The sequence below is a fragment of the Peromyscus maniculatus genome, chromosome 4 (assembly GCF_049852395.1).
Source record: "Peromyscus maniculatus bairdii isolate BWxNUB_F1_BW_parent chromosome 4, HU_Pman_BW_mat_3.1, whole genome shotgun sequence".
NCBI lineage: Eukaryota > Metazoa > Chordata > Mammalia > Rodentia > Cricetidae > Peromyscus > Peromyscus maniculatus.
In genome coordinates this window covers 146786496-146813995 of record NC_134855.1, presented here as the reverse complement: position 1 = coordinate 146813995, position 27500 = coordinate 146786496, and the positions used below count along the sequence as shown (strand labels likewise).

The 27500-nt window shown below is 51.3% G+C and overlaps 1 protein-coding gene across 1 annotated transcript in view; it reads left to right on the top strand.

Annotated features, from left to right (window-relative positions):
• Plcg1 (phospholipase C gamma 1) overlaps positions 1 to 27500 on the top strand; it is a 32313-nt gene that overhangs the window by 1087 nt on the left and 3726 nt on the right. Inside the window, exons 3-26 of the mRNA XM_076571230.1 lie at positions 15665 to 15817; positions 15924 to 16017; positions 16173 to 16220; positions 18704 to 18788; positions 18884 to 18967; positions 19185 to 19219; positions 19418 to 19490; positions 19573 to 19674; positions 19873 to 19991; positions 20080 to 20165; positions 20236 to 20356; positions 20952 to 21120; positions 21437 to 21559; positions 21638 to 21739; positions 21821 to 22008; positions 22304 to 22504; positions 22578 to 22697; positions 22776 to 22956; positions 23603 to 23680; positions 24433 to 24536; positions 24753 to 24849; positions 25104 to 25173; positions 25903 to 26060; positions 27394 to 27490. Of these exons, the coding sequence (XP_076427345.1) occupies positions 15665 to 15817; positions 15924 to 16017; positions 16173 to 16220; positions 18704 to 18788; positions 18884 to 18967; positions 19185 to 19219; positions 19418 to 19490; positions 19573 to 19674; positions 19873 to 19991; positions 20080 to 20165; positions 20236 to 20356; positions 20952 to 21120; positions 21437 to 21559; positions 21638 to 21739; positions 21821 to 22008; positions 22304 to 22504; positions 22578 to 22697; positions 22776 to 22956; positions 23603 to 23680; positions 24433 to 24536; positions 24753 to 24849; positions 25104 to 25173; positions 25903 to 26060; positions 27394 to 27490 (2688 nt within the window). The remainder of the gene's footprint in view (positions 1 to 15664; positions 15818 to 15923; positions 16018 to 16172; positions 16221 to 18703; positions 18789 to 18883; positions 18968 to 19184; positions 19220 to 19417; positions 19491 to 19572; positions 19675 to 19872; positions 19992 to 20079; positions 20166 to 20235; positions 20357 to 20951; positions 21121 to 21436; positions 21560 to 21637; positions 21740 to 21820; positions 22009 to 22303; positions 22505 to 22577; positions 22698 to 22775; positions 22957 to 23602; positions 23681 to 24432; positions 24537 to 24752; positions 24850 to 25103; positions 25174 to 25902; positions 26061 to 27393; positions 27491 to 27500) is intronic.

Below are 27500 nucleotides of genomic sequence, written 5' to 3'. Positions count from 1 at the left end.
CCTGCCCACTGCCGTTTCTCCAGAGAGTGCTGTCTGTGAAGGTCTCAGAGCTCCAGGATGGGCACAAGAACCTTTTGGAATCCCCATGTAGAACTTAGGCAGATGTTGGGGTAGGGCTGGTTTTGGAGCCGAGCGGGGCCTACTCATCTCCCTCTTGGAGATAGGGAAGAATGTGGTCCTTTGGGAGGGTGGGAGTAGAAGAGCTGAAAGAAAACAGTGGCAACCCCCACCCCCATGCTTCTTTTGTCCCAAATCTGAGGTTTGGAGGTCGGTGTTAATAAGCAGACATCCAGAGCCATAGCCGGGACTCTTGGTCAAACTACCAGGCTCCTCCTCGACCCTTGCGAGCGTGTAACAAGGAGCTTGGACTCAGAAGGGCTTCCAGGGCCTTGGGGCCAAGGCCTTCTCTCAGAAGCTGACAACCCTTTGTGCTGTATGTTCTAGTGACTTTAGGGGAGCCCAGAGTTGCTCCCCTGGTTTCCTGCCTGAGCCTTCCCAGACCTGAGTTGGGCGGGTTTACACAAGGCTCTGGTGGCAGGAGTGAAGAAGAGGTTTTTTAGAAACCTCAGCTCTTCTGAGAGTCATTTTCCTTGGTGAGAAGCTGGATGGGCACTCAGCTCTGCCCTCCCAGCTGAGAAGATGATGTATTTGCAGGCTTTGAGCTGGTTCTTGCAAGGACCCCAAAGAGACTATGATTAGAGAGACCTGGTCTCAGAACCAGGTCTGTGTTGGGACGAATGGGGGGGAGGGGGAGGGGGAGCTGTCAGGAAACAACAACGGAGAGAAGGTCCCACAGATCTTCCTGGGTATGGTGTGCATGTGTGTAAATGGGTGAGGAGATGAGGAGGAAGAAAGGTTTTTGTGGTAAGGCAGCCACCCTCAACTACAAACTTCAGGTCTGACACAGATACCAAACAGAAGTGGCACCTAGCCATCATCAGGGCCTCATCAGCCCTGACCTCCACTGGAAGAACATTTCAGTGATTTAAGAAACCATGGTTTCCAGTGTGGGGGGATGGACACTGCAGACAGGTCAGGAGGTCCTGAACATCACCCAGACTTCAGGTTGCAGGCATGGCCGCCTCTTTTACATTTGCAGGATTTCCTTGTTAAAGTGCTAGCATTAGTTCCCTGGTAGCTTTTGGTACAAGCCGCATTCTAAACCGTGTGTGACCAGTAGGCAGTAAGTGTGGCCCAGTGGTTGAAGACGGGCGTGCATTTGAAGCCAGCACGTTAGCTGTATGTCACCCAGCCAGGTGCTTTCCTTCTCTGAGCCCTGGTTCCTCTGTACATTAGTATATTTACTATAAATGGTCATTCTTGGAAGTGAGATAGTTGATAAAGTAAGCATTCAATTAAATCTGTAATAGATGTGACTTGAGACATTGAAGATGTTTAAAAAACAGTTGTTGGTGGCAATAGCCATGGTGGATGATACTGTCCTCCTAGACCCTGGGATGGGGTCCTGAGGGAGGTCTAATGTGGCTCGTAAGAGAAAGAAAGAACTCGGAGGGAGGAGGGCTGAGAGAGGGTCACATTTACTTAACTCGCTGTTCACTGAAAAAGAAGAAACTGTGTTGTTTGCCGCACATCATTTACCCATTCACTCACCATACACATAGAACATGTTTCTCTAGAGAAAAATTTGGGGGTTTTGTACGTTGGATGTCTTTGTAAGTTGGGGCCTGGACAGAAAGAAGGGGTTTGGAGAGGGTCCATTTTGTCTCACTCAGGTCTTTGAGGATTGGAGGCAGGAATGCAGAGGACCTCATTTTCCCAGACTGAGCCTGGCCCTTTGCTTTTGGGGGCCCAGACTGAAGGCCGGCAGACTGTGGGGTTCACACCTTGTGAGTGGAACCTCCCGCTGAAGCCCTGCCCCACTTCTGTCCTTTTGCACCTCACTACTTGGTCATATCCTTGGGGCCTCCTGCAGATTGTGAGAAAGATTGATATGCCTGCTGGGTCCCCTACCACCTGCTCAACTATCTCTTGCCCAAATGCCTCAGGTGTTTTGACTTTTTGCTGATAACCTTAGCACTGCCTGAAGCCAGACCAGAGAGAAAGACTGCTGCCGCCCTCACGGTGCCTGTGGACCTGAAGGACAGACTGCCATTTCCTAACTTTTGTGTTCTCTCACTTAGGCACTTGTGAAACAAGCAAGCACCTTCTGATGTACGGCAGCAGCTTGGCTTGAAAGGGGTGGAAAGTGCTTTGGTACTCTGTGTGGTGGTGTGACCAGAGTTAGGCTCTTGTTTGGCATTTAGGTTGCAGAATTTCAGTGAGTTAAAAGCAGTCATAGACTTCCTGCCCAGCGCTAAAGAGACCTTTCACTCTGGCTGCATGGGCAATCTTTACAAGGACTGTCTCTCGGATTGTGTTGGCGGCGGGCCTTTGCCTCATGTTTTCTGTGGCCTTTGTTGCTCTTTGTTTGGAGAAACCTCCATGTTTAGATGGTATTTACAGGCAAAGACCTCTTGAGCATCTAGACAGCCCTGCTAGGCTCTAGCTCTAGTTTTCCATAGAGTGCCTCTGTAGTGAGCCAGTTCAGACCCATGTTTAGTGAGGTTGTCCTGCTGAGGACATTGTTGGCACAGTAGCCCCAGGTGGAGACTAAAGGTAGGCTGTGATTGCCGGGATGTGACCCCGTGGTTGTGGGCATCCGACTGGTGAGGAATAGGCCTCTGCTCTGAGGGTGGGCCCATGAAACCTGAGAACATTAGGCGAGTGTCCTCAAGGATCCCTTTGTGCTGGCTAGGTACTCCTAGGGAAAGAAGACCAAGAGATGTGCCTGAGTCTCCAGAGCTAACCATCCCTGCCATGTGTTTCCTCTTTGACTCATTTTTCCAGGGGAAGTCAGACCTCTTACTGTTTCCTCAGCACCCCAAGCTTGCCTGGTATGAGTTTCCGGGTCCCCTGTCCAGGTGGGGCTTTGTTTTCTCTGAACCTCCTTCACAGATGACTAGCAAAGCTGAGCAAACCTAGTTCTAGGAAGCCCAGCTCCTCCAGTTTCTCCCAGGACTTGGTGTCAGGAAGGGGTGGTCTACATAGATGCATACACTTGAGTTGGAGTTTAGAGATCTTGACTCTCAGCATTGCTTCAGGTGGTCCCTTGGAATGATGGACATTTATTTGTTCAATAAACATTGTTTGCATACCCCTTACTTGACTTGTGGAGGAGACAGGACCGGAATGCAGGGATGAGAAAAACGGGGTGAGTAGGGCTAAGTGCAAAGTTGAGTAGTTGGCTGCACGGGGCAGCAAAGTCAGACTGCAGGGGTTGTTTCATCCATGGCTCGCCTGCTCTGTGACCTCGACTGTGTGCTTATCCTTCTGATCTTTTCATCGATAAACAGTACTGATTTCAAGGTTCCTGTGAGGAGTGGAGGAGTATTTGTGTAAAGTACCTGGCATCAAGTGTGGCATGGTGTACATGCTTAGTGTGGAATCTGACAGGAGAGAAATAGGATTAAGTCCCCAGGAGGGCCAGGTCAGAAGGAGAGTAGATGTGTCTGTTGTGGTCAAAGGCTGGTGCCTGGCCACCAAGTCCTTTGATGAAGGGTAAGAAGCTGCAGTTCTCAGCAGTGCCTCTGTGATCAGGGCTTTTTGCTACTATGGGCATTTGTGTAGAGAGAAGACCGTTGGCTGGGAGCAGATGCTTTGGGTGAAGACATATTGGTTTGTTTCTAAGCCAGTTCAACATTGAATTGGTCTCGCTATCTGAATGATAGGGGACACTCAGTCTTCCAGGAAGTGCTCTGCCACAGCCCAGAGTGGTAAGGCTACATCCGCTTCTACTAACTCAGAGTATCTCTTTTCACTCTGTCTCCTTTCCTATGGAACAGGGTTTCAAGGACAGTGTATCCTAGGCTGAATACATCAGAGGAAGTGGTAAGGCCTGAGGTTATAGAAGCCTGCTATTGAGATTGAGTGTTGCTGGTGGGAGACTAACTTTCCCCTCTCGGCTCTCTTATGAAGAGAGTCAGTGTGTACTTCAGGAGAGTCTTCGGAGGGGTGTGGGGGAAGAGGATCTGAATGTGTTGGTGCACCGTGTAGAGTACTCCACTGCCTTGGAGGAAGCTCTGATAGTGACAGGAATACCTTGGTGGCCTTAGGCAGCTAATCCTACCCTCCTGGTAACTGAGCTGTGAGTACTCAAAGAACAGATGTGTTCTTGTGACCCTGGTTAAGTTACTTTTTAGCTTATCAGATTATTCTATAAAACAATTCGGAACCAGGTGTGGCAAGTTTAAGGCCATCTTGGCTGTACAGTGAGTTATAGACCAGCCTAGGCCACAGAGTAAGACCAGTCTCAAAAATACAAAAGGCAGACAAACAAAAATATTCTGCCTCATGGAATTAGCTTAAGGCTAATGAAGTAAGATTGTACATAAGCACAAGAGATTTTTTGTGAAAATGACCAGCACAACATTTGCTCTCATCTTATTTAACAGCAGAGTTCTGTTTTCTACTGGAGTGTTGCTGGGAGCCCATTGTCTCCTTGACTTTGGGTATAGAGAATGGGGCGTCAGAAGGATCTGGTATTAGAATAATGTTCTAGGAGTGCATGGTGGTTTTCTCACCCATAGCTCCATGCAGCCAGGAAAAGCAGGAATTGTCCCTATCACAGAGAGAAGGAAACAACGGTCCCAAGAGTGAGGTCATGGAGCAAGTTCATAGTTAAGTGTGGGATTTATGATTCTTGCTATAGTATTGTTTATTCTCCCATTCTAGGAAAGTAACAATAAAGTGGGCCATTCTATAGATACTTGACCTCTGTTCTATACTCTGGTCAGCTGTGTTTACCCAGCCCAGTTTTCATCTGTGGACAAGCTACATACTCATTGCTTGCTTAATGGAACCTCCAGCTCTTGTCCTGGCCATGGGTACTTAGATAACCAGACACCTAGCCTTCCCAGACCTTCCTCTCCTACAGCGAAGGTTCTATCTGACATGGAAGTCAGAGCTCCTCATCCCTGGACTTGCTCCCACTGGTTCATGGTAACAGTCCATCAGCACTTCTGCAGAGAAAAGGGTCATGAGGCACAGTGTTCCAGGTGCTCCCAGGAAGCACCTTTCCAGGCTTCCCTCACAACAGACTCCACTGTGCCTCCATTCCTCTGCTGCTACACCAATTCCTAAGGTGTTGGGCGGGCCTAGCTGCTGTGTGCTGGGCACACTGAGCTGGGTGGGTTTCTCCTGCTTCTGCCAGTTTATGGTATCAGCAGATCACTAAATAGGTTGCTCTCCATGTCAACATAACCACTTTCTTTAAAAAGGAAGGGAGGGGAGAGAGTGGAGAGATAGCTCAGTGGTTAGAGCAGTGGCTGCTCTTCCAGAGGCCCCAGGTATAATTCCCAGCACCCATATAGTGTCTCACAACCATCTGTAACCTGTCCTAGCAGGGAATCTGATGCCCTTTTCTGGCCTCCATGAGCATTGCATGCATGTGGTATACAGACATGCATTCAGGCAAATGTGTGTGTGTGTGTGTGTGTGTGTGTGTGTGTGTGTGTGTGTGTGTGTGTGTGTGTGTGTAAAATATATGAAATAAAAATCTTAATAAAAAAGAAGTCTGGCTTCCTCGGGCCTCACTGGATCATAAACCAGCGGGGCACCACATGTGCTCTGGCTTCTCACTGTGGCAAGCATTGTTAAGTCTGCTTGTGAACATACAGTTAGGGCAGATACAGCCAGACAAATAATTACAGGGTGTGGTGAGTGCCATGAAGGAAACAAGCTTGGGCCATTCTGTCTAAAGGATGGTTGACTGCAGGCTGCAAGGACAAAGGCCCTGACCTCAGGCTGGTGGCAGAAAGGTTCATCTGTCCTTTATGCTACATGTACCGCCCGTCTACACTGTCACTGACTTTGGAGAGTGGCCTCAGTGCTCTAGACCTGAACACTGTGGACACACTAGGCTAGAGAGGAATCTGGAGCTTTGTGGCTGGGAAGGAATGGCTTTCTATGTAAAGCTAGGTACAGAGAGTGTGAGTCTTAGCATTTAGAGTTGCCCCTGAGCTTCATCCGGTGTGGCCTTAGTGCTTCCCTAACTGGAGGATTAGAGTTGGCAGCCGTTTGGCGTAGTTGCGCCCACAGCTCCTCCACTTCGTATGTAGAGCCTCCAGAGAGTTGGGAATCCAGGCTCCTGGAGGCTTCTAGAGAATCTGCTTGTTAGCCCCCAGAGGGCAGAGAAAGGAGTACTGGGCCATGAGCTGAATACTGGGGAGCTGTGAGGAGAGGCGGTGGGGACAGTGGAGTTGATCTCAAGAGCCTCTACTTGCATTCCTGGCTCAGGCCTTGGTGCTCTCTCCCTCTCCTTTCAAGAAGAGTTTCGAGGTGGTGCTGGGCTAGCCTTTGAGAGGCTGCAGTGGCTTTGTGCCCAGGCACAAGTATTAGTGCTCTACCCTCACCTCCTAGGAACCAGGCCCATCCTGGGGGAAGCAGGGAGGGGCTCCTTTTTATAGCCCGCATAGAGGCTTTGTGTATAGGCTCTGCTGCTTCCTTCCGGCTCTGGCCCTTCCCGTGTTGGCCAGAGGCCCTGGCTTCAGCAAAATGCAAGAGTAAATGGGGTGAGGCTTTCTCCAGCAGAAGACTGGCATCTCCTTTACTGAACCCAGGCTAGGCAGAGAGAACTTGGGAAGCAAGAAAAAGAGATGGCCCAGTCCTTGATCTTAGGGAGTTTGCCATCCAGAACATGCAGCAGCTTTAAAACCAGGGCCGACAGGAGACAGTACTGCCTTAAAGTGCCGAGGGCTGAACCAGAGGGCCAGACGGAGTTGGCCTCTCTCTGGCAGCTCACCCTGCTCTGTAGAGTCCCTTCCCCATTGACTGAAACATCAGCACTGGGTAGAGGCTCTTACGGTGCTTGGAAGTAGGACATGGACACTAGGAAGAGCATACTTGTGAGACCAGTGAGAGACCACGGAGAGCCCACAGCAAGTTTGACACCATCTGTTTGTGGGTCTAGTTTTCCTTCAGCTCAAATGGGGCATTCACTTCGGGACTAGTTTCCAGGAGATACTGCTGAGTTGAAGTCTTATGAAGTGATTCTTGAGGACACGTATACCTGAGGGATAGAGTGTCCTTGGCTTGGCCATAGCTGTAGTAAGAATAAGGCTTTGACAATATAATTTCTGGCTGTGTAGGTTGATGTGGGCGTGTGCTGGGGAGATTCTAGCCTCAGGCCCAGATAGTGGGCCTAAGTTCACAGGGTGATTACCCTAAGAAAGAGGGGAGAAAGCCTCAGTTAGCCACAGGTCCCACAGGTTTCTCAGCCTCTGGAGGTTGTAGGTCAGCACAGGAGTACAGTTCCCTCATTTGACAGGGTATCAACCAGCAGGCAGTGGCAGCCCTTCTCTGAGGCTCTGCAGACCCACCTGATGCTTCCCATGTTGGAGCAGCTTTTTTCTTTGCACCCCAGTTACTTCTTCACCTACAGCAGTAATGGAGTATAACGTGCCTGTGCTCACTTGTCAGGCCCAGCTGGCAGTGTGTCCTTGCTTGGGACCACTTAGCATATCTACCAGGGAGGTTTGCAGAGGGACAATGGCACTTCGTCAGGGGTTTGTGGCGGTTCTCTTGAGTCCAGCAGGGACATGAGAGCAAAGTGCCTGGTGCCAGCCTGCTCACAAGAGGCTGTCCTGATTTCTGCTCTGAGAAGTGGCCTATACTAGAAACATGAAGTTCTGTACTAGGATGTGTGTTGGTGGGGGTGGAGTGAGAGATTACTAAAACTGGGGGTGGGGTCATAAGGTATCTCTCTCTCTCATCTGGCAGGTGGAGAGAATTTCAAAGAATCTAAGCTAGGCTTCCTGGGTAGACAGTGAGTTCTCCTGTGGGTTGAAGACAGACTGGGTCTTTCTCTGGGGCCTGCCTTCTTTAGGAAGCAAAAGGGGAGTGGCTTGGGCTGGCAGGACCCAGGGAGGGGCTGGGGAGGGGCTGGGCCACTCAGCTCCAAGGCAGGAAAAACTTCTTGGGGTATAAAGAAATAAGACATCTGCCTCCTAAGACATCACCAGGCCTCCAACTTGATGACTTCCTTTGTGGTTGAGAATTAACCCCTGTGACCTTCTGTTGGATTTAAGACTGGCCCTACCTGCACAAGCAAAAGATGAGAAAGCCTTTGGTTGAGGAGTTTTGCCAAGGGAAGCTCCCTTACCTCCCCAGCCCCTCTCCCTCTTGTCTCCTCTTCAGTCTGAAGCTGCGTGTTTTGTCTGTCACTTCCTAACCTACTGCCTATCCTCTGCCCTTTGGGAGGGCCTTGCAGAGAGAGGGCAGCAAAGCCACCTGTAGACATCTCAGGCTATGCGTTTTACTTACCTGCTGGGCAGGAGCAGGTTGGTCAGCCAAGAAAGACTCTGGTGATAGTTTTCTTTCCTTGCACACTAGTTAAGTTCCTGCTAGGCATGGAGCAGTGAAAATGATAGACATGGTTCATGTCCTCAAGGAATTTACAGAAAACAGCCAGATAGCCTTAAAACACACATGAGAACTGAGAGAGAGACAGCTGAGTGGGGAAACACACCTGCCATGCAAGCCTGATGACCTTCAATCCCTGGAACCCGTAGTTGTCCTCTGGTTTCCCCAAGTGTCATGGATGTATGCACTCTCACACATCACATGTGCACACACATAATAATCAAATGTAAAACAATACACATAAGGCTTGTATTATAGCAGTGCCACAAAGCAGCATGTATGGTGCAGCTTGGAGTCCTGCCATCCCCCTGTGTTGCTCGCGCTTGGCTGCTTCCCACAGGGATCCCAAGGCAGCACAGAGCACAAGCCCAGGGCACATGCAGCTTGGCGTTGAAGTATCTTTGGCTCTGCCACTCGCCAACTGTCACCTTGGGTAGGATCATTAACCACTCTGCTCAGTGTCCTTGCCTGGGAAATGGGAACCCCAATACTTGCTTCATAGTATTAGTTGTAAGGATGAAACAGCACAGTTTAATTAAGAGCTTTATGTAATATGCACAACAAATGTGCAACAGATTAGTGACAGGATGCCAGATGCCACTCTTGCTGCTGCTGCCCTCCCCACCCAGCAGAGACAACGACCTCATCCTCTGTGCTCTCCAGTTTCTGAGAAATGTCTATAGGCTCTGTTTAACATAATCTTTCTAGCGTGGTACAAACCTAATCCTTCCTCCCATAGTCAAGCTCTAGCACCTCCCATGATGTCCTTCTTACGGTTAGTTGCTCATTGTGAATAACAGAGTCAGCTGAACTTGAAGGATTGGACTGAGGTTGATGAGAAACAACAAAATCAAAAAACCTTCAAAACGTGTGTATGTCTTATGGGTTTCTTCTTCCACCATGTGGGTCCTGGGGATTGAACTCAGGTCATCAGGCTTGGCAACAAGTGCCTTTTCCTGCTGAGCCATATTGCTAAGCCTGAGACAAGGGAATCTTAATGGGTGAGAAATGGGAATCTTAGTCTTCTGAAGTTTTCAGTTCATGTATCTGTTCAAATGGTAATATTGTTGGTGTACCCGGAGGAACATGACAAGAAACGTAGGGTTTTGGGTGAGAGAAAAACAATATTTGGTTTGTAGTTTGTCTTTGGTTTAGGTGTGTGTGTGTGTGTGTGTGTGTGTGTGTGTGTGTGTGTGTGTTCCTTAGGTGGAAGACAGGAATAGGAAGTGAGCAGTTGGAGTGTAGTGCCAGACGTTTAGAGGCTAGCGATGTTGGTGAATAATCAGAAGGAATCGGAGCTGTGGGCATGACTGTCATTGAGGAGGCGGCAGAGCACCAGAAGAGGAGAGGACTCTTGTCCATGTTTAGTGGGGGTTGGCCTGGAGCTCCCAAAGAAGCAGGAAAGTCTGGGCAAAGTTGTGTGGAAAAAGTCAATAGCAGAACACCAACCAGAAGGGAGGTTGTGCACACACAGCACCACAGATGTCTCCCTGCTGTTCCATTCTTTGCATGACCTCATAGTTATCTGCTTCCCCATCTGTTTCCTCCCTTAGGCTGGGATTTTCTGAAGGGCAGGAACTCCATGCCTATTGACATGCTTCCCCAGGATCCAACTCAGGCCTGGTGTGGAGCAGATAGATGCAGCGGGTGAATGAACCTCAAGTGACCATGAGGTCTCTTCAGGCTCTGTGCTCTGTATGGGGCCTTCTTTCCCCTCCTTCCTTCCTTGGGACCTACAGTTGCCGTTACCACTTGAAATAAGCTATGTTTTGGGAAAGAGGGCTGCCTGCCTGGGCAGTGTGAAGCCCTCTGTGGCCTCCTTTCTTTTTCCCTGTAAACCCAGTATCAGAGTTGGCACTACTGTGGGGACACTCCAGAGCCCCATCTGCCACGAATCACCATGTAATGAAACCCGTTGGGCCCTCCCTTCCTCATTTACCTAAAGAGAAGAGTCATCTGGAATCTAGTGTCTAGGTGGTGTGTGTTGTTGAGGATTGTGTGTTTGCAGCTGTAACCTGAAGCAATTTGTACATCACCGCAGTGCAAGGTCCTGGGTAGGGGATCCCATGGTGTCTGAATGGCTGTTTCCTGTTTACCAAGGTAGGAAAGAGGCTAAATTCAGTTAGGCCCAGCTGCTCTTCTCAGTCGGGGTGTTGGAGGCGGTCTCTTCTGGTGTAACCTGGTTTGGCTAGGGTTCCGAGGAGGAGTCACTGTTCCTTTCATCCACAGTGGCTGGTGTGGCAGCAGCTGCTTGCCGCACAGGCACAGGAAGGGCAGTATGTCTTGGTGCCACCTTCCCTTTGCCGTGTGACCCCATGACCCTATATGTGGGGGGTATCTGTCTGTGGGGCTGCTTAGGAATTGGCTTTGTCGGAGGTGGGGCATGCTAGGACATGAGTTCTGGCCCAGAGTCTTGGGTCTAAATTAAGGTTTGGGGTTTTGTGGCTTCGTTCCCAGGGCCTGTGTACTGAAGAACCCTAAGTAAGGGTTTAGTGACCCATTCTTTTTATTCCCTTTCTCTGGTGCTCCTGCTGTCCTAGATTATAGACTACTTACCTGTTGCACATCTGTGCAGTGGATGCACGGGGTGGTTGTCCTGTGATGGGCAGGAAAGCTGATGGCAGGCATGTGCTGAGCCTGATGGCTGGGAAGTGGGGCCTGCCTTCAGGAGCCGGGCACCAGAAGAGCCCTCTTCCCCATTTCCCAGGCTTCCGACGCATCTGCCATTTAGCTTGTCCCTGTAGCAGCATGCTCAGTGAGTTGAATACTCGAGTTTTCAGAGTCTATAGTCAGGAGTCTGACATTGGGTTGAGGGAGACAGAAAAGAAAGGAGAGGAGGAGATGGGAGGGCAATAGGTAGCCTTTCCAGATCTCGGCCTCTTAGTACACATTTTGATTTTGCTAATTTAGTCTTATGTCATCTGTCTCAGATCTTAGAGATGCTCCAGATACCAGGCAGCAAACACATTTCAACCCTTTCCAAAACCAGAGTATAAAAGATTGGAATGATGGAGCAGATCAGGGCTCATGCCCCCAGGTGGGTGTTTGAGTAGTAGCATGTGCGCCTCCTCACCGATACCCTTGTTACTGGTCCCCTTGTTTTCTGGACTGCACCATTGTAGTATACATGTGCGCTGTGCAGAGCGTGCAGGTTCAGGTGCTGCAGGCTCAGGACACAGGCTTGTAGTTCATCTTAGAGCATGCTAATCAGAACAGAGTCCTACCCCACAAAGTACTCATCTTGTCAGGCCCGCTTGTGAGCGAGGAAATAGCCGCTGGGATTCTTTTCCTGGTGGCCTCTATCTTCAGCAAACTCTTTGAGGGTTGAGTTGGCCTCTGAACAGAGCCTTGGCAGCTGCTGTGTCCATCTTCCCTAGATGGACACCTTTCTTAAGCCCCATGACAGTAACACCAGGTACAAAGACATGTGCTTCCCAAGTAGGCCTTACCTTGTAAAGTGCAGGGACTCACTGTTTTCCAGTTGGGAAATTGAACCTGAAAGAGTGAGGGACTGCCAGGACCTCTCAGCTGGCCTTGAAGGGCCCTGTGGTTCTTGGTTTTCCTTGCTAGGCCTGGCAGCTTCAAAAGCTTCAGAACCATCTGGTCAGGGCAGGCTTTTGAGGGCATAGGAGTAGGCAGATCTCCACTAGGGGCACTGAGGAGCACAGACCCCCCCCCCCAGAATTCTGCCTGGTATACCAGACAATCTGGCATCAGAGTCACCATGTGATGCTAGTCCTTGGCATAGGTGTGGGGGGTTCCTCATAATCCAAATCCTTTGAGAAGAGCCTATCATGGCAGCTCACACCTGTGATCTCAGCTCCCTAGAGCTGAATCTGGAGAATTGCAAGATCCAGGGCTATCACAAAAGAAAGAAACAGAAGTAACAAAACCAAAACCAAGTCTTGATTTCTTTATGAGAGTTTACAAAGATTAAGTGTGTGAAGGACTGGGTGTCCCTTACTTCCCAGGCAGCCCCGGCCATTCCTAGAGCCTGGGTAAGCCTTCTTGCTTGGCCTGGAGCTCTGGTCCTTGGAGGAGTGCGTCTGTGATAGAAGCTCCTGATAGTAGACTGTGCCCATTGAGGTCAGCGGAGCTCTCAGTTGGGCTGTTGTCTTCGAGGTCCCCGGTTGTGGGAAACCTGCTCTTGTTTTCAGAGCAGATCTTCTTTTCACTTCCCCAGCCCCTGGGTATAGGGACCTCTCAGGATCCTGGATTTTCTTCTCCCCAGTGTTCCTCTAAACACTTTCTCCCATAGTTTTTAGGGGAACGGAATGCTGGCTCATGGGGCTCCAGACATAGGGAATGAACACTCAAGCATCTGTACATACGAGTGCGCGCGTGACACACACGCACGTCATTCCTGACATACAGAAGATCTTACCCAGACCGTGGCTGTGCTGGCAGCTAACACCGAGGCTGTGTCCGATTAGAGAGTCTCTTCACTGTGATGGCAGCCCCTGGGAGCCAGCCTGTGCTCTCTCAGATAAGAAGAATGGCGGTGTTTGTTCTGGATGCGGGAGGCAGGTAGAGATAACACAGGGTGTGCTTTCAAGGATCTGCTAGACTATTTCATTGCTGTCAGGTCTTTATCAGTCTGCTTCTGACTTCATAGACTTCATAGAGGGCCTCAGGGCCATGCTGGTACCTCCTCACAGGAGGAAGAGCAAGGGGTCAGTGTGACCAGTGTGGGCTTAGGAGGGTGGTGTGCCGGGCCTGCCTGCCTGTGCTGCCTGGTCCTGGTCCCTACGTAACCACAGCCCACCCTGACTTTAGATTGGACTTGGTGCAATGTGCCTGTGACACAGAGCAGGTTAGAACTCACCCAGGGCCCACTGGCTTTGTGGACATAAACACATATGTGCATGTGTGTGCCACTATATATGGGGGAACCACATGTGGCCTAACCACGAGCTTTGGACAGACTTTATAGCTGTCTGCCTATTGTGTACACACCTTATTGTGTGTAGCCTGTATAGGATCTGGTGGGCAGCAGCAGGAAAGGCCCTAACTGTGGATCATGTGGGCATGTGTGCGCATGCACACACACACAGGCGCGAGTGTGTGGGAGGGGAATGATAGCTTTGCACTGGAAGAGTATTCTAGTTTCTGTTTCAAAGGGCAGAGTTTGTGGTGGTTGTGTGGTATTCGATGCAGGCACTTCCCCCAATGGAAGCTCTTCCTCCCACCTATAGAAACTGTTCTCAAGTTGTGGGTTTGTGACCCAGCTCTCCCCACTCTGGTTCTACAACCAAGTAGAGTGCTTCCGATTGACTCCATCCCCTATGCCTTTTTACTTCTCCAATCCATGTGCCTGCGTTTTTCTCGTTTTTTGCATTCAGTCACTCGGTACTGGAAGGGACTCTGCCTGCCATGGAGTGTGAGGAACGCACATTCCATAGCAGCATGAGGTGTTGAGAGGATGATTATGGCAGGCTGGAACTTCTCATGTGGGGTCTTCAGTAGGAGAGAATCCAGTTGAAGAACAGGCAGGCCAGGCTCCAGGATGACATGGGGCGGGACAGTTGCTGTCCTTACTGGAGGTCTAGCTTGGTTTGGCAGGATCACAGAAGAAGGTGAGACAAAGGCTCCAGATAGAGCACTGAGCCCTGTCGTCGGAAGAACCTCAGCGGCTAGAAAAGGACTGGGTTTGTGGAGGGTTAGCGGTGGGCATCCTCCGGAGGGACGGATGGGCTGATAGGGCCAGATGTCCAAACAATGTTTATGGTTCAGAAGAGTCAGGAGGATGTGGAGTTGGTGAGATTGTGGCCACCAACAGGAAAGTCAGGGCTTCCCGCCGGAGGATGGACCTGAGGGCTTTGCTGCGAGGACAGAAGTGGATCCAGGCAAAGCCCGTGCTGTTTGTGGGAGCAGAGCAGGGGATGGGGCCAGAAGTAATGCTTCTGTTCCAGGTGGGACAGATGATGCTACTGTGGCCGGCTCCAGGGACAAGACAGGAAGCCTCTGAGCAGCTGGTCGGGGCCTTTGGGATGTTCTAGCCATGCTGGTGTTCAGGACTAGAATCTAGGGGAATGTACTCAGGAGGACTGGTCAGAACGTCTTAAGTCATACCCAAGCTGAGGGAAAGCTCTCTATCAAGCCTGAATCTCTCTTCCCAGGCTGAGTATTTACCTCTGACCAGGCTCCTAGCTCGTTCAGGGATGGAATAGGTGTTCAGTCAAGGGACAGTTGTGGCAGGGCCTCTCACATCTAGAGTCTCAGAGTGCACATCCAAGCAAGTGCTGGCCCAGGAACAGCTCCCTCCGTGTGGCACTCTTCCTGCACCTTCAGTGTCACGTTTGGTCTTGCCAGCTCCTCTCTGGCCCTCTTACCCCCTTACCATCCACTGTGGGACAGTGGATGGGGACAGTTGTCTCTCTGCCAAGATCACAGTTAACCTCAGTCCATGCAGCCCAGCGCTCCACTCTCCTGAGAAACGGACAGACCCCTAGCTCTTTAGTTGGCGAGTCTGCAACCGGGAGGAGTTAAATGTGTCACTAGCTTACAGGTGCGCTGTCTGTCACTCAGGTTAGTAGCCAGAATGATCATTTACCTCTCTGGCCCGTGTACTTGCCTCACCTTTGCTTGTGAGAATGGGGGAGCAGTTGAGAACCCCTTGGTAGTTGAGATAAGGATACCAAGCCACACAAGCGCAAGATGCTTGGCATTCTTGGACAGCCTTGGCCTTAGCTAGAACTAGGCCTTTGCTAAGACTGGTTTGGGCATGTCTTTGGGGTGTGGGTCATTTCAGGATTTGCCAGTTTTCTGGGCTTCCTCCAAGGTTCTGTCTGGGATTCTGAGACCAATCTGGACTTGCCCAGCCTTGCCTCTGGGACTTTACAATTGGGCAGTTGGGTATGTGTATTGTGTATTGTGTCAGAAAGTGATCCGTAAGGAACTGCCCTTGGATCTCTGTTTTTCCTTCTGGAGTCCAGCTCTGCTCCAGGTAGAGCTGTATAGCCTGTACTCCCAGCAATGGAACAAAGATAGGGAAGGGTTAACACATACACCTACCTTCCTGTCCCCAAAGAGCCTTAGTCCTTAAAAAAACAAAAACAAAGGCCTACTCTTAGATAAACCCAGCTCTCTCTCACCTGGAACAACTATGAGTGGGTCCGGCCTGCTTTTTTGTGGTCCATTCCCTGAGGGAGGAGCGTGTGGAAATGACTGAGAAAAGCATGCTGTGCTTTCTTTGATACTGGCTGTGAGGATCTCAGCCTGACCTTGACCTTTACTACCTTTCCAGTTGATATCCGTGAGATCAAGGAGATCCGACCAGGGAAGACATCACGAGACTTTGACCGCTACCAAGAAGACCCTGCATTCCGGCCAGACCAGTCACATTGCTTTGTCATCCTCTATGGAATGGAATTCCGCCTGAAGACCCTGAGCCTGCAAGGTGGGAGATGGCTTAGAGGAGGCGAGGTATAGGGAAAGGGAAGGCCAGGCTGCCCTTGCTCTTGTAAGAGGATGTGCCATTAGCACAGCTTCTGTTCTGCTCACAGCCACATCTGAGGATGAAGTGAACATGTGGATCAAGGGCTTAACATGGTTGATGGAGGATACATTGCAGGCAGCCACACCTCTGCAGATTGAGAGGTAAGACTCGTCTTCATGTGGTTAAGACCAGATGTCTTGGAACCAGGGGAAAGGAGGCAGAGACTTACGGCCTCTCCACAGACAGTAACTGCTCTTCTCCCCAGGCTTTCCCTTAGTTGGAGAGGGACCCTCACCCCAGGCTTCTTTCTCTGCAGGTGGCTCCGGAAGCAGTTCTATTCAGTGGACCGGAACCGTGAGGATCGGTAGGTGCTTAGCTGGGGTTTGTGCCCAGCCAGTGGATAGAGGTACCCAAAGTAATGGTGTGTGTGAGCCAGAGGGCCCATAGAACTGAGCTACCTTGAGAGGGACTAGGGCTTCTGACACAAGTAATTCACACTGCTGAGAGTGGGATACAGTGCTGGCTCTGGGTCCTAGGAGGGTGGCAGGCAGTCCAGTCAGGAGGACCAAGGGATGGAGGAAGCAAAGACCAAATGGTACACTCTATATGCAGCTTGTACTGTTGCAAGGCTCTCTGATAGTCCCCAGAGGCAGGACGTCATGGGAGGTGCAGAGGAGTGACCTGCTCTGGCTTAGAGTTTGCTCAGTGTCCTCAGTATGATTTCTGTTGCTATAATGATACACCATGACCAAAGAAACTTGGGAAGGAAAGGGTTTATTCAGCTTACACTTCCACATCACTGTTCATTACTGAAGGAAGTCAAGACAGGAACTCACACAGGGCAGGAACCTGGAGGCAGGAGCTGATGCAGAGGCCATGGAGGAGTGCTGCTTATTGGCTTGCTCCCCATGGCTTGCTCAGCCTGCTTTCTTATAGAACCCAGGACCACCAGCCTAGGGATGCCCCCCCTACCCACCCACAATGGGCTGGGCCCTCCCCCATCAATCACTAATTAAGGAAATGCCCTGCAGGCTTGCCTACAGCTGGATCTTAGGGAGGCATTTTCTCAGTTAAAGGCTCCCTTCTCTCTTTAGGACTCTAGCTTGTGTCACGTTGACTTAAAACTAGCCAACGTACTCAAGATCCCACTGCTGAGTAGAGGGCTGTTAAGACACTGTTCCACCATTCTGGGTGGAAGGTGAGAGGGCTCAGTTGTGGTGATAATGGTAGGAATTAGTTGGGTTTAGGCTATATTGTTTAAAATTATATTAAAAAGAATTTCCTAATCCTTTGATTTCCGGATGTCAAAGAGTCAGAGTTCAAGATTTCAACTTGAGCAACTGGAAATTGAAGTTGCCATTGGCTGAGACAAGAAGATGGTGGGAGGCACACATTGTCGGAGCTTAGGGTTCAGTGTTGGTGTGAGGGTGTGAGTTTTATGATGCGTAGTAGATGTCCAGGTAGAGATGTGGAGTCACCAGGCAGGTAGAATGGGGCTGGAGGCAGTAACATAGGTGTGTGTACAGATGAAATGGAAAGTCTTGGGGGCAGAGACGGTCACACAGGGACCCAGATAGCAAGAAAAGGGAAGAGGTCCAGTGGCTGACTCCAGACTAGTAGCACATGAGAAGCCAGGGAGGGGGGAGCATGTTTACCCTCATGTTTGATAACATTGTAGGAATAACAGCTTCAGCCCAGTGGTGAGCAGCTCAGGGGCATAAAGGGAGTGAGTGCAGATGAGTCTAAGAGTTTCGCCATGGAGGAGAAGGAGGCAACTGTTAGAGAAGCAGGCAGGGAAAGACAAAAGGAACAGCTTGTCTGTATGCAGGTGGGAGAGGTGGGAACTAGGGCTCTGTCTGCACGGTGGAAAATGGGGCTCCTGGACAGCACCTCCGTGGCTGACTGAGGTTCAAGTGCCCCAGTGCCCCATGCAGGACAGACACTCTAGAGTAGTGGTTCTCAACCTGTGAGTCATGACCCCCTTGGGGTCAAAGGATCCTTTCACAGGGATTGCTTAAGACCATCTACATATCAGATATTTATATTAAAACTTACAACAGTAGCAAAATTACAGTTACGAAATAGCAACAAAAATAATTTTTTGGCTGGGGGGTCACCATAACATGAGGAACTGTATTAAAGGGTCGCAGCATTAGGAAAGTTGAGAACCACTGCTCTAGAGCATTCAACCATTGGTGCAAATCTGAGCCTTAGGGAATTTTGGTCCTCCCTGCCTGACTCTTAGGCCAGAGGAGAGGCGTGCCCCCTAATTCCAATACCCAGTCCCAGGAGAGTATCCTTTTCCATCTTGTTGTTCATCCTGTTGACAGGTCCTTGTCCTAGCCCCCATGCCTAGAGGGTAGCTCTCTCTGATATTTTTTCCTGGAGCCAGTTACTGTCCTGCCTCAGGAGTGTGCCCAGGCAGCAGAAGTTCCATGTGGCTAAGCATGCCCATGCTTTGCTCCCTGCTGCTTATTCTGGGGTGTAGATGAGCCTAGAGGCTGTGGGTCTCAGGATATCCCAGTAGGTGGCAGACATGTGAGTGGGCACTGCCCCGTTGTGGACAGGCAGGCAAGATCAGAGCTGGGGCAGCTGCTGGAGACGTGCATCCTTCCCCTCCTGCCTGACCGACCCGCTTTCCTGAGTTTGGTCACTTCTAGAATATCGAGCTTTTCTTTATTCACATGCAGAAATTGAGGCTCAGAAAGGAAGGGACTCCATCTGTTACACCACGAACTTTGACCCAGTGTGCCCTTAGGACTGCAGGTCCCCAGAGTATAGCTGTTTACTGGTCCAGTCTTAGGTGGTCTCAGCCTACAGATGAGAAGGATACCCCTTTTTTCTCAGTATATCAGCCAAGGACTTGAAGAACATGCTGTCACAGGTCAACTACCGGGTCCCCAACATGCGCTTCCTCCGAGAACGGCTGACGGTAATGGACCCTTGGGGCTATCTACTGGCAGGGCAGGGGAAGCCAGCAGCTCCTCCTGAGGGGCCTGACTGACAGTTCTGCTCTGTACTGTGTAGGACCTGGAACAGCGCAGCGGGGACATCACCTACGGGCAGTTTGCTCAGCTGTACCGCAGCCTCATGTACAGCGCCCAGAAGACGGTGCATGAGCCTCTTCCCCTCCCCTGCTCTTGCCCCACTCCTCCACCTCCTCTCCTACCCCTGCTGCCCTGCCGCCCTGCTTGGGGGCTTCTGGGTGCCATTGCTCCAGCGCCCCCACCCCCACCCCGGGCATCTGGTCCCTAGCCTTTTTCCTAAGAGCCCCTTTCCTGCATGGTCTGCCAGGGCCCTCTCCCTGACCAGATTCTGTTTCCTGCAGATGGACCTCCCCTTCTTGGAAACCAGCACTTTGAGGTTTGGTTTGGAACAACTGGTTGGGGTTCTTCTCTGGGTGGTTCCAGATCCAGGTGGGAAGCAGTTGGGGTCGGGGTGAGGCATGGTAAACCATTGGGTGTCTCCATTAGCTGGGAGTCGCAAGGGGCCCCCTGTCTGTTCATAAGTCAGCCAGCTGCAAGTCAGCCAGCTGCAGGCACTTCTGTTCTTTCCCTGCAGGACCGGGGAGCGACCGGAGCTCTGCCGGGTGTCCCTTTCTGAGTTCCAGCAGTTCCTGCTTGAGTACCAGGGGGTATGGCTGGGTCAGGGAGTGAGGCTGAAGGGTGGGTTCACATTGGAGGCTTCTTCCATGACTTCCTCTACCTACCCACCAGGAGCTGTGGGCTGTCGACCGGCTCCAGGTGCAGGAATTCATGCTCAGCTTCCTTCGAGACCCCTTGCGAGAGATTGAGGAGCCATACTTCTTCTTGGATGAGGTGAGCCCCACATTTCCCACCATTCTGTTAGAGAAACAGGTGGGGTGACCAGAACCCTCCTGTGCCCTTGAAGCTGTTGCCACAAACTACTCCCATGTTGCCAGCACAGTTGAGGGTGAATGCACTCTTGTGCACCCACTTCCGTCCCAAGTGGCAGCCAGGACACACTGTCTTTTTCCTCCACATTCACCCCTGTAGTTTGTCACCTTTCTGTTCTCCAAAGAGAACAGTGTGTGGAACTCCCAGCTGGATGCCGTGTGCCCAGACACCATGAACAACCCTCTCTCTCACTATTGGATCTCTTCCTCACATAATACGTGAGTATGCCTCTCTGCGTTCACCCAGCCTCTTCTAGGGAGGGAGGGAGGCCCACCAGACCGCATGTGTCTCCTCTTTCTTATCCAGATACCTGACAGGGGACCAGTTCTCCAGTGAGTCCTCCCTAGAAGCCTATGCTCGCTGCCTGAGGATGGGCTGTCGCTGCATTGAGTGTGCGTTGGGGCTAGGGGTTGGAGGGGAAGGTGAGAGGCCTGCCTGTGTGACCATGATGATGTTCCCTAGTGGACTGCTGGGATGGCCCAGATGGGATGCCAGTCATCTACCATGGGCATACTCTCACTACCAAGATCAAGTTCTCAGATGTCCTGCACACCATCAAGGAGCATGCCTTCGTAGCCTCAGAGTAAGTAGGTGTGGAGGACATGGGCAGCCTCTAGAGGGTCCTCGCGCTTCTGGAACCCCTCGCATGGCTTGCCCCCACTCTCTGTTCTTGCTTAAGCCAGTTTCCTGAGTTCTCGCCTCTGCTCCCTGCATCTCTGGCTAGCATTCAAGTTCATCTCATCCTCAGAAAACATTTCTGTAACTGGTCTCAGGTCAGCTCCTTTCCCTTCATTGCCCAGGAAGAGTGTATTCCCTATGAGCCATTCTCAGTTTCTAGCAGCCACCAAGCCCTGCAGTCCCCAGTCTCTCCAAGTACTGAAAGGATCCTTAAGCCACATTTGGAGGCTGCTTCTCATCTTTCCTGATGTTTAGTGGGGAATGTCTTTCGACAGGGCAGCCTCATAATTAGACCAGCTAGGGCTCCCTTCTGCAGCCATGTCCTGGTTCCCGCTGCCTCCTAGCTGCTTCCTGATATGCCCTTCACATGGGTGCCTATCTTCCGAGGGGTCCTGTGGAGAAGGCGCCCCAGGCCCTGGGCTCCCATCATTTTGTTCTGTAAGGAACCATTTGGGCTGAGATTTGCCCCAGCATAACTGTATTTCCTCCTTGCCCTTCAGATACCCAGTCATCCTATCCATCGAGGACCACTGCAGCATTGCCCAGCAGAGAAACATGGCTCAGTACTTCAAAAAGGTGCTTGGTGACATACTCCTTACCAAGCCCGTGGACATTGCTGCTGATGGACTTCCTTCGCCCAACCAGCTCAAGAGGAAGATCCTTATTAAGGTGTGGCAAAATTGGTAGGAAAAACCCTGAATTAAGAGATGGGACTAGCTGGGCGGTCATGGCGCACGCCTTTAATCCCAGCACATGGGAGGCAGAGCCAGGTGGATCTCTGTGGGTTGGAGGCCAGCCTGGGATACAGAGTGAGATCCAGGACAGGCACCAAAACTACACAGAGAAACCCTGACTCAAAAAACCAAAAGAGAGAGAGAGAGAGAGAGAGAGAGAGAGAGAGAGAGAGAGAGAGAGAGAGAGAGAGAGAGAGAGAGATGGCACTAGGCGTGGAATGGGTTTGCTGTGACCTGGTCTGCTTCCACAGCACAAGAAGCTGGCTGAAGGCAGTGCTTACGAGGAGGTGCCCACTTCTGTGATGTATTCTGAGAATGACATCAGTAACTCCATCAAGAATGGTATCCTCTACTTGGAGGACCCCGTGAATCATGTGAGGTCTAGCTGAGCCTGGACATGGTGGGGCCATATGTTAGACTCTGGCTCACACGTCTCCTTTGGTCTGTTCCAGGAATGGTATCCCCACTACTTTGTTCTGACTAGCAGCAAGATCTACTACTCTGAGGAGACGAGCAGTGACCAGGGCAATGAGGACGAAGAGGAGCCTAAGGAGGTAGAATTGTTCAGGGTGTGGGTTCAGTCGGATGAGAACTGGGTGGTCACTGGGTATCTTTGCTGTTGTCCTCCTGTCTAGGCCAGTAGCAGCACAGAGCTGCACTCCAGTGAAAAGTGGTTCCATGGGAAGCTTGGGGCTGGGCGCGATGGGCGGCACATTGCCGAGCGCCTGCTCACTGAGTACTGCATCGAGACCGGGGCTCCTGATGGCTCCTTCTTAGTGCGAGAAAGTGAGACCTTCGTGGGTGACTACACGCTGTCTTTCTGGTAACCCACATCTAGCCCCGTACCTGTGTTTAGTCCATGCATGTAATACTCAGAAATAACTGGTTGACACTTCAGCCTTGAGTCTAGCGTTCCCAGGAACGTAATTCCTTCCTTCACGGGTGTGTGTGTACTTAAACATGCGTGTTTGATCTGTATGTCCTCCTCTAGTGCCTTCCCCACTATCCAAACTTCTTTGGAGAATGGCCTCCCTTTTTGAAACTCTATACTTGCCTAGTTACATATTATTTGGGGCTCTGACCTGCTTTTCATCCCTCTCTCATCTGTCTTTCCTCAGGCGGAATGGGAAAGTCCAGCACTGCCGTATCCACTCCCGGCAGGACGCTGGGACTCCAAAGTTCTTCTTGACAGATAACCTGGTCTTCGACTCTCTCTATGACCTCATCACACACTATCAGCAAGTCCCACTGCGCTGCAATGAGTTTGAGATGCGCCTTTCAGAGCCTGTCCCCCAGACCAATGCCCACGAGAGCAAAGAGTGAGGAAAGGGACAGGGAGGTGAGTGGGGACGTGGGTAATTCTAGTCAGGGCCTGACTCCGTTGGTTTTCAGGTGGTACCATGCAAGCCTGACCAGAGCTCAGGCTGAACATATGCTGATGCGCGTACCCCGTGATGGGGCCTTCCTGGTGCGGAAACGAAATGAGCCCAACTCATATGCCATCTCTTTCCGGTGAGGCCTGCTGCATGGGTGTGGGCTCTTGCTGGGGTCTGGACTGTCTTCCATGCTGACTGTCGTGTCATGGTGAAGGGCTGAGGGGAAGATCAAGCACTGCCGAGTCCAGCAGGAAGGCCAGACTGTGATGCTGGGCAACTCCGAGTTTGACAGCCTCGTTGACCTCATCAGCTACTATGAAAAGCACCCCCTGTACCGCAAAATGAAGCTTCGCTACCCCATCAACGAAGAAGCCCTGGAGAAGATTGGAACAGCTGTGAGAGGGCGGGGCCCTGGGGGGGGGCACAGCAGTGTAGCTGGAGGACACTCATAATTAACAGTCTCTGCATGTGCTGAAAGCGAGTCCTGGGGTGTTGAGGGTTCACAGGGAGGTTCTGGGAGTAACTGGGAGCCATGGTGTATAGCTAGAGGGAGTGGAACCTGAGCCATGCCTGGACATTCAGGCAGATCCCCTTGAGCCAAAGGGTGGGTAGCAAGGTCTGGGAGCTTACCTGGGGAGAGGTGTGCGCACATGGGCTCGGTCTGAGTGTGTTGGGCAGAGAGCAGGCTAGGTACAATTGTATCGATGCCTCAGGCCTGCAGGAAGGCCTGGAGGGCAGACCTAGGTTTTCCAAGGAAGAGGGTTTGCTGGACTCTTCCTGACCTTGGGCTCCCTGAACGACTTACTGAGTGTGAGGGGCTGCTGGCAGCTCAGCGGCAGGCAGCTCAGGAGTAGTCGGCATTGAGTTTCCAGGGGCCGAGGGCGTAGAAAGGAGGGGGCCAGGTCCCGATGGCCACCCTGTCACTCCTTTGGAGTCGGGAGTGAACTGGGGTAGACAGCTATAGAAGAAGGCCGGCTGTGCTTCAGAAACCAGGAGCTCAGTTCTGGGGCGTTAACAGGTCACAATGTGTCCTCTCTCCAGGAACCCGATTATGGAGCACTGTACGAGGGCCGCAACCCTGGCTTCTATGTGGAAGCCAACCCTATGCCAACTTTCAAGGTAAATATCTGTCCTTGACACAGGAAGCCGGGAGGAAGGAGGGGCCCCTTCTGCTTGGGGCTTGTATTTCTGTATTCTGGGTCCCGTGTGGTGTGGAGAAGTAAGTAATGGTTGTGGTTTTCTGAGACGCAGATCTGTGGTTGACAAGTGACCATAGCTCTTACAAGGTTGAACCACTCTCTGGTCCCTGTGTTTTGGGTTAGTGCTGGCCCTTTGTCACTGTTCCCTCAGAGTGACCTCCATGTCTTCCATGGATAGTAGAACAGAGGCTACATGGCGCACTGGCCAGTCCTTCCCTTCATCATGAAGATTTATTTATTAGACAGATCTTCTTGGTTTTGCCCTTTTCTGTAATGTGGCAGATTGCCCTGTCCCTTACTCCTTCTCTTCAGCAGCCACAGTGCCATCAGAGATGAGTGAGGGTCTGACTACGTAGGGAGGCACACAGGACTGCACTTACTCTTATTGGCCCACCAGCCTGGACTCCTAGGAGCAGACCCAGGGCAGGACTCCAAAGCCTCCACCTCGGTGGCCGGAAGATTCCCTGGAGAAAGCCCTCTGTCTTCTTATCTTGCTTGCCCTGAAGCTTCCCATAAGGCAGCATTGAGAACTGTGTCTAACAGTGCTTGCTAACAGTGACACCTCCCACTGGCATAAGCCCAGGCACATCTGTGTGCATGTGCTACACTGGGGACGTGGTGGGCAGTGCCCCTCTGCTTTACTCCACACAGCCCCATTGTCTTACTCTGCAGTGTGCAGTCAAAGCCCTCTTCGACTACAAGGCCCAGAGAGAGGATGAGCTCACCTTTACCAAGAGTGCCATCATACAGAATGTGGAAAAGCAAGATGGTGGCTGGTGAGCCAGGCCCCCCAGGCTGGCGAGTCTGGTGGTGTGGTGGGACAGGTGTCCAGGGCTTCTGTGGAGCTGGCACTGAGAATACTGTAACAGTATGCTTTGAGAGTATCTGTCTCAAGTTCAGTAGCAATGTCTGACTTACGTGTGGGAACCCCCAAGAAGATCTTGTGGGAGTGTGGGGTGGTTGCTGGAGTCAGTACCCTATGGCTCCCACAGGTGGCGAGGGGACTATGGTGGGAAGAAGCAGCTGTGGTTTCCCTCAAACTATGTGGAAGAGATGGTCAACCCAGCAATCCTAGAGCCAGAGAGGGAGGTATGTCTGGAACCACACAGTGTCACAGGTTTCCGTCCCCAGGTTCTCTTTCATGTGTCTATCACACCCAGACCCTCCTGTCACATGTGAGCCAGTTGCACATCCTGTGTGGCCACACTCCTAGTCTCCATTGTACCTATGTCACACTTGGCTGGTCATGAGTATATCCAAAGGATAGTCGCACACATGCGAAAATCCCCTCACTGGTGCATGCAGCAGCCATGCTGACTGTCCTGTGGCTTTGCTTCCTACAGCACCTGGATGAGAACAGCCCACTGGGGGACTTGCTGCGGGGCGTCTTAGATGTGCCAGCCTGTCAGATTGGTGAGCTCCACTTTCTGTGTCTCGATTCCTCTAGTGTCAGGGCGAGCTCCAGTTCCTATCTCTTGATTCCTCTAGTGTCGGTGTGCCCTTGTGGTTCCTCCTGCTCCTGGGGAGGAAGCCAGTGGCTGAATCCCCAGAGGCTACTCTTACACTCTGGTACCCTGCATGCTTACCCTATGCCAGATACAGTAGACTGAGAAGTTGGCAGAGATGCTGAGTACAAGCTGACATCCAGTCCTAATGGTTTAGGCCACAGAGTTGTGACAGAGGCTTGAAGATAGGGTAGGGCAGGGGTTAAAAGGCATGGCCCCAAGGAAGAGGTATGAGTCACAGCTGGGTTGAAGCCTTGCCTCCACCACAACTACTGTATGTCTGAGCTACAGTATCCTCTGTAAATTGGGTCTCTAAACTAGTCTTGCTTGCTTATAAAGTCTGGCCAGGAAGAAATGGAATGAATTCTTTTGAGCCAGTGTCTAAGGCAGCAGTTCTCATCCTGTGGGTCATGACCCCTTTGGGGATCACATATCAGATATTTACACTAAAATTCATAACAGTAGCAACATTACAGTTTTGAAGTAACAACAGTAATTTTATGGCTGGGGTCACCACAGCATGAAGAACTGTACTAAAGAGTTGCAGCATTAGGAAGGTTGAGAAGCACTGGCTTAAGGTGTGGAGCGAAGGACAAGAGCGAGCATTCCTAGCCCTGTGTTATTTCACCCTCAACAGCCATTCGTCCTGAGGGCAAGAACAACCGGCTCTTCGTCTTCTCCATCAGCATGGCATCGCTGGCTCACTGGTCCCTGGATGTTGCAGCTGACTCACAGGAAGAGCTGCAAGACTGGGTGAAAAAGATCCGGGAAGTGGCCCAGACTGCAGATGCCAGGGTGAGAACTGCCACAGTTTGGAAGGTGCTGCTGGGGCCTGTGAGGGCAGCATGTGGGCCTGCCAGGGAGCCAAGGCCTCCAGCTCCTCAACTAGCTCCTCTGCAGAAGGCAGCATACTGCTGGTTGCTGATGTGGTCTGGCCTTAGATGAGGGACCCAGAAGAACAGACTCAAGACAGAAGTGTGATGTACTTAGGAAGTGTTGAACAGGAGGTACTCTGGACCACCTGAGTGAGTCTTTATAAGGCAGGAGGTAAGAGAGGTCCTGGGCTGGCAGCAGCAATAGAATCAGGCTTAGAAGAGATGAGGTGGTGAAGGTAGGAAGAGGGCTTAGGTAAACATTTGTATAGGGTGTGTGCCTGGAACAGCAGGCAGAGAGGTTGCAGTTACCCATGGTAGTGGGACTCGGCTGTGCTGATGGCTTCATAGGTACAGTAACCATCTGTAGGTATCCGTTGGCTTTAGCAGCCACCGATACTCCTAGGGACACTATGGAGGTCTGTTAGTGGCATGACTAGGTTGAATGGCAGTGGGTGGCTAACCATGAAGAGCTGGGAGTTGGAGTTTGTGGATAGTGGGTAGCTTGCATTTGTTTGGAAGGAACCACTTTCTGGAGGGAGCCTGGCCTCTTCCATTGAGCCTGGTGAAGCATTTACAGATGTACAGGAACTTATGCTTTGCTGTTCTAGTGCATTTGGTGAGCAGAACTGTGCCTGATTTGGAGAACAGATACCTTGAGCCAAGCAGGGAGGGGTTGAGATGTGGAGGATTTTGTCAATGTGTCCTGGAGGGCAAGGCACCGAAAGAACCAGTGGCTGAAGGGCTAGATCCTGAGTCTAGGCTAGAAAGAGAAGGTAGAGTATAAAAATACAGAGGAGCAGAGTCGAGGGTCTGAGTAGGCTGCCGCTGAGAGGTATGGGAGTAGGAAGACTGTGTTGTCATGGGGAACTGAGGTGGTAAAGATCATCTTAGGCAGAGTCGTTGCCAAGTGGGCTTAAGGCCTGAGCACTTCAGGGAATCAGGAAGCAGTGTTCTTGCTGAAGGATGAGGCTGGGTAAAGAATGGTCAGAAAGCGTTACTGGGAAGGCCTTGCCCACCTTGAGCTTCCTGTGAGGTCATTTAGGACATAAGTTATGGTGAGGCTTCCATCCCGAGGGTTGGGGAACAAGTGTGTCCTTGGAGACAAAGAAAAAGAACAATTTTGGGTTGAAACTGGGAACCAGTAGTTCTGTCTGCTGGTATTTGAAAGGTGCAAGGGGAAGGGAGGGCCCAAGCTGGCAGGAGCTTCCTTCTCCTGGGCAGGGCTCTAGCCTCGGCCTTGTGTGTCTCACCAGCTTACTGAGGGGAAGATGATGGAGAGGAGGAAGAAGATTGCCTTGGAGCTTTCTGAGCTTGTGGTCTACTGCCGGCCTGTTCCCTTTGATGAAGAGAGTAAGGCGGG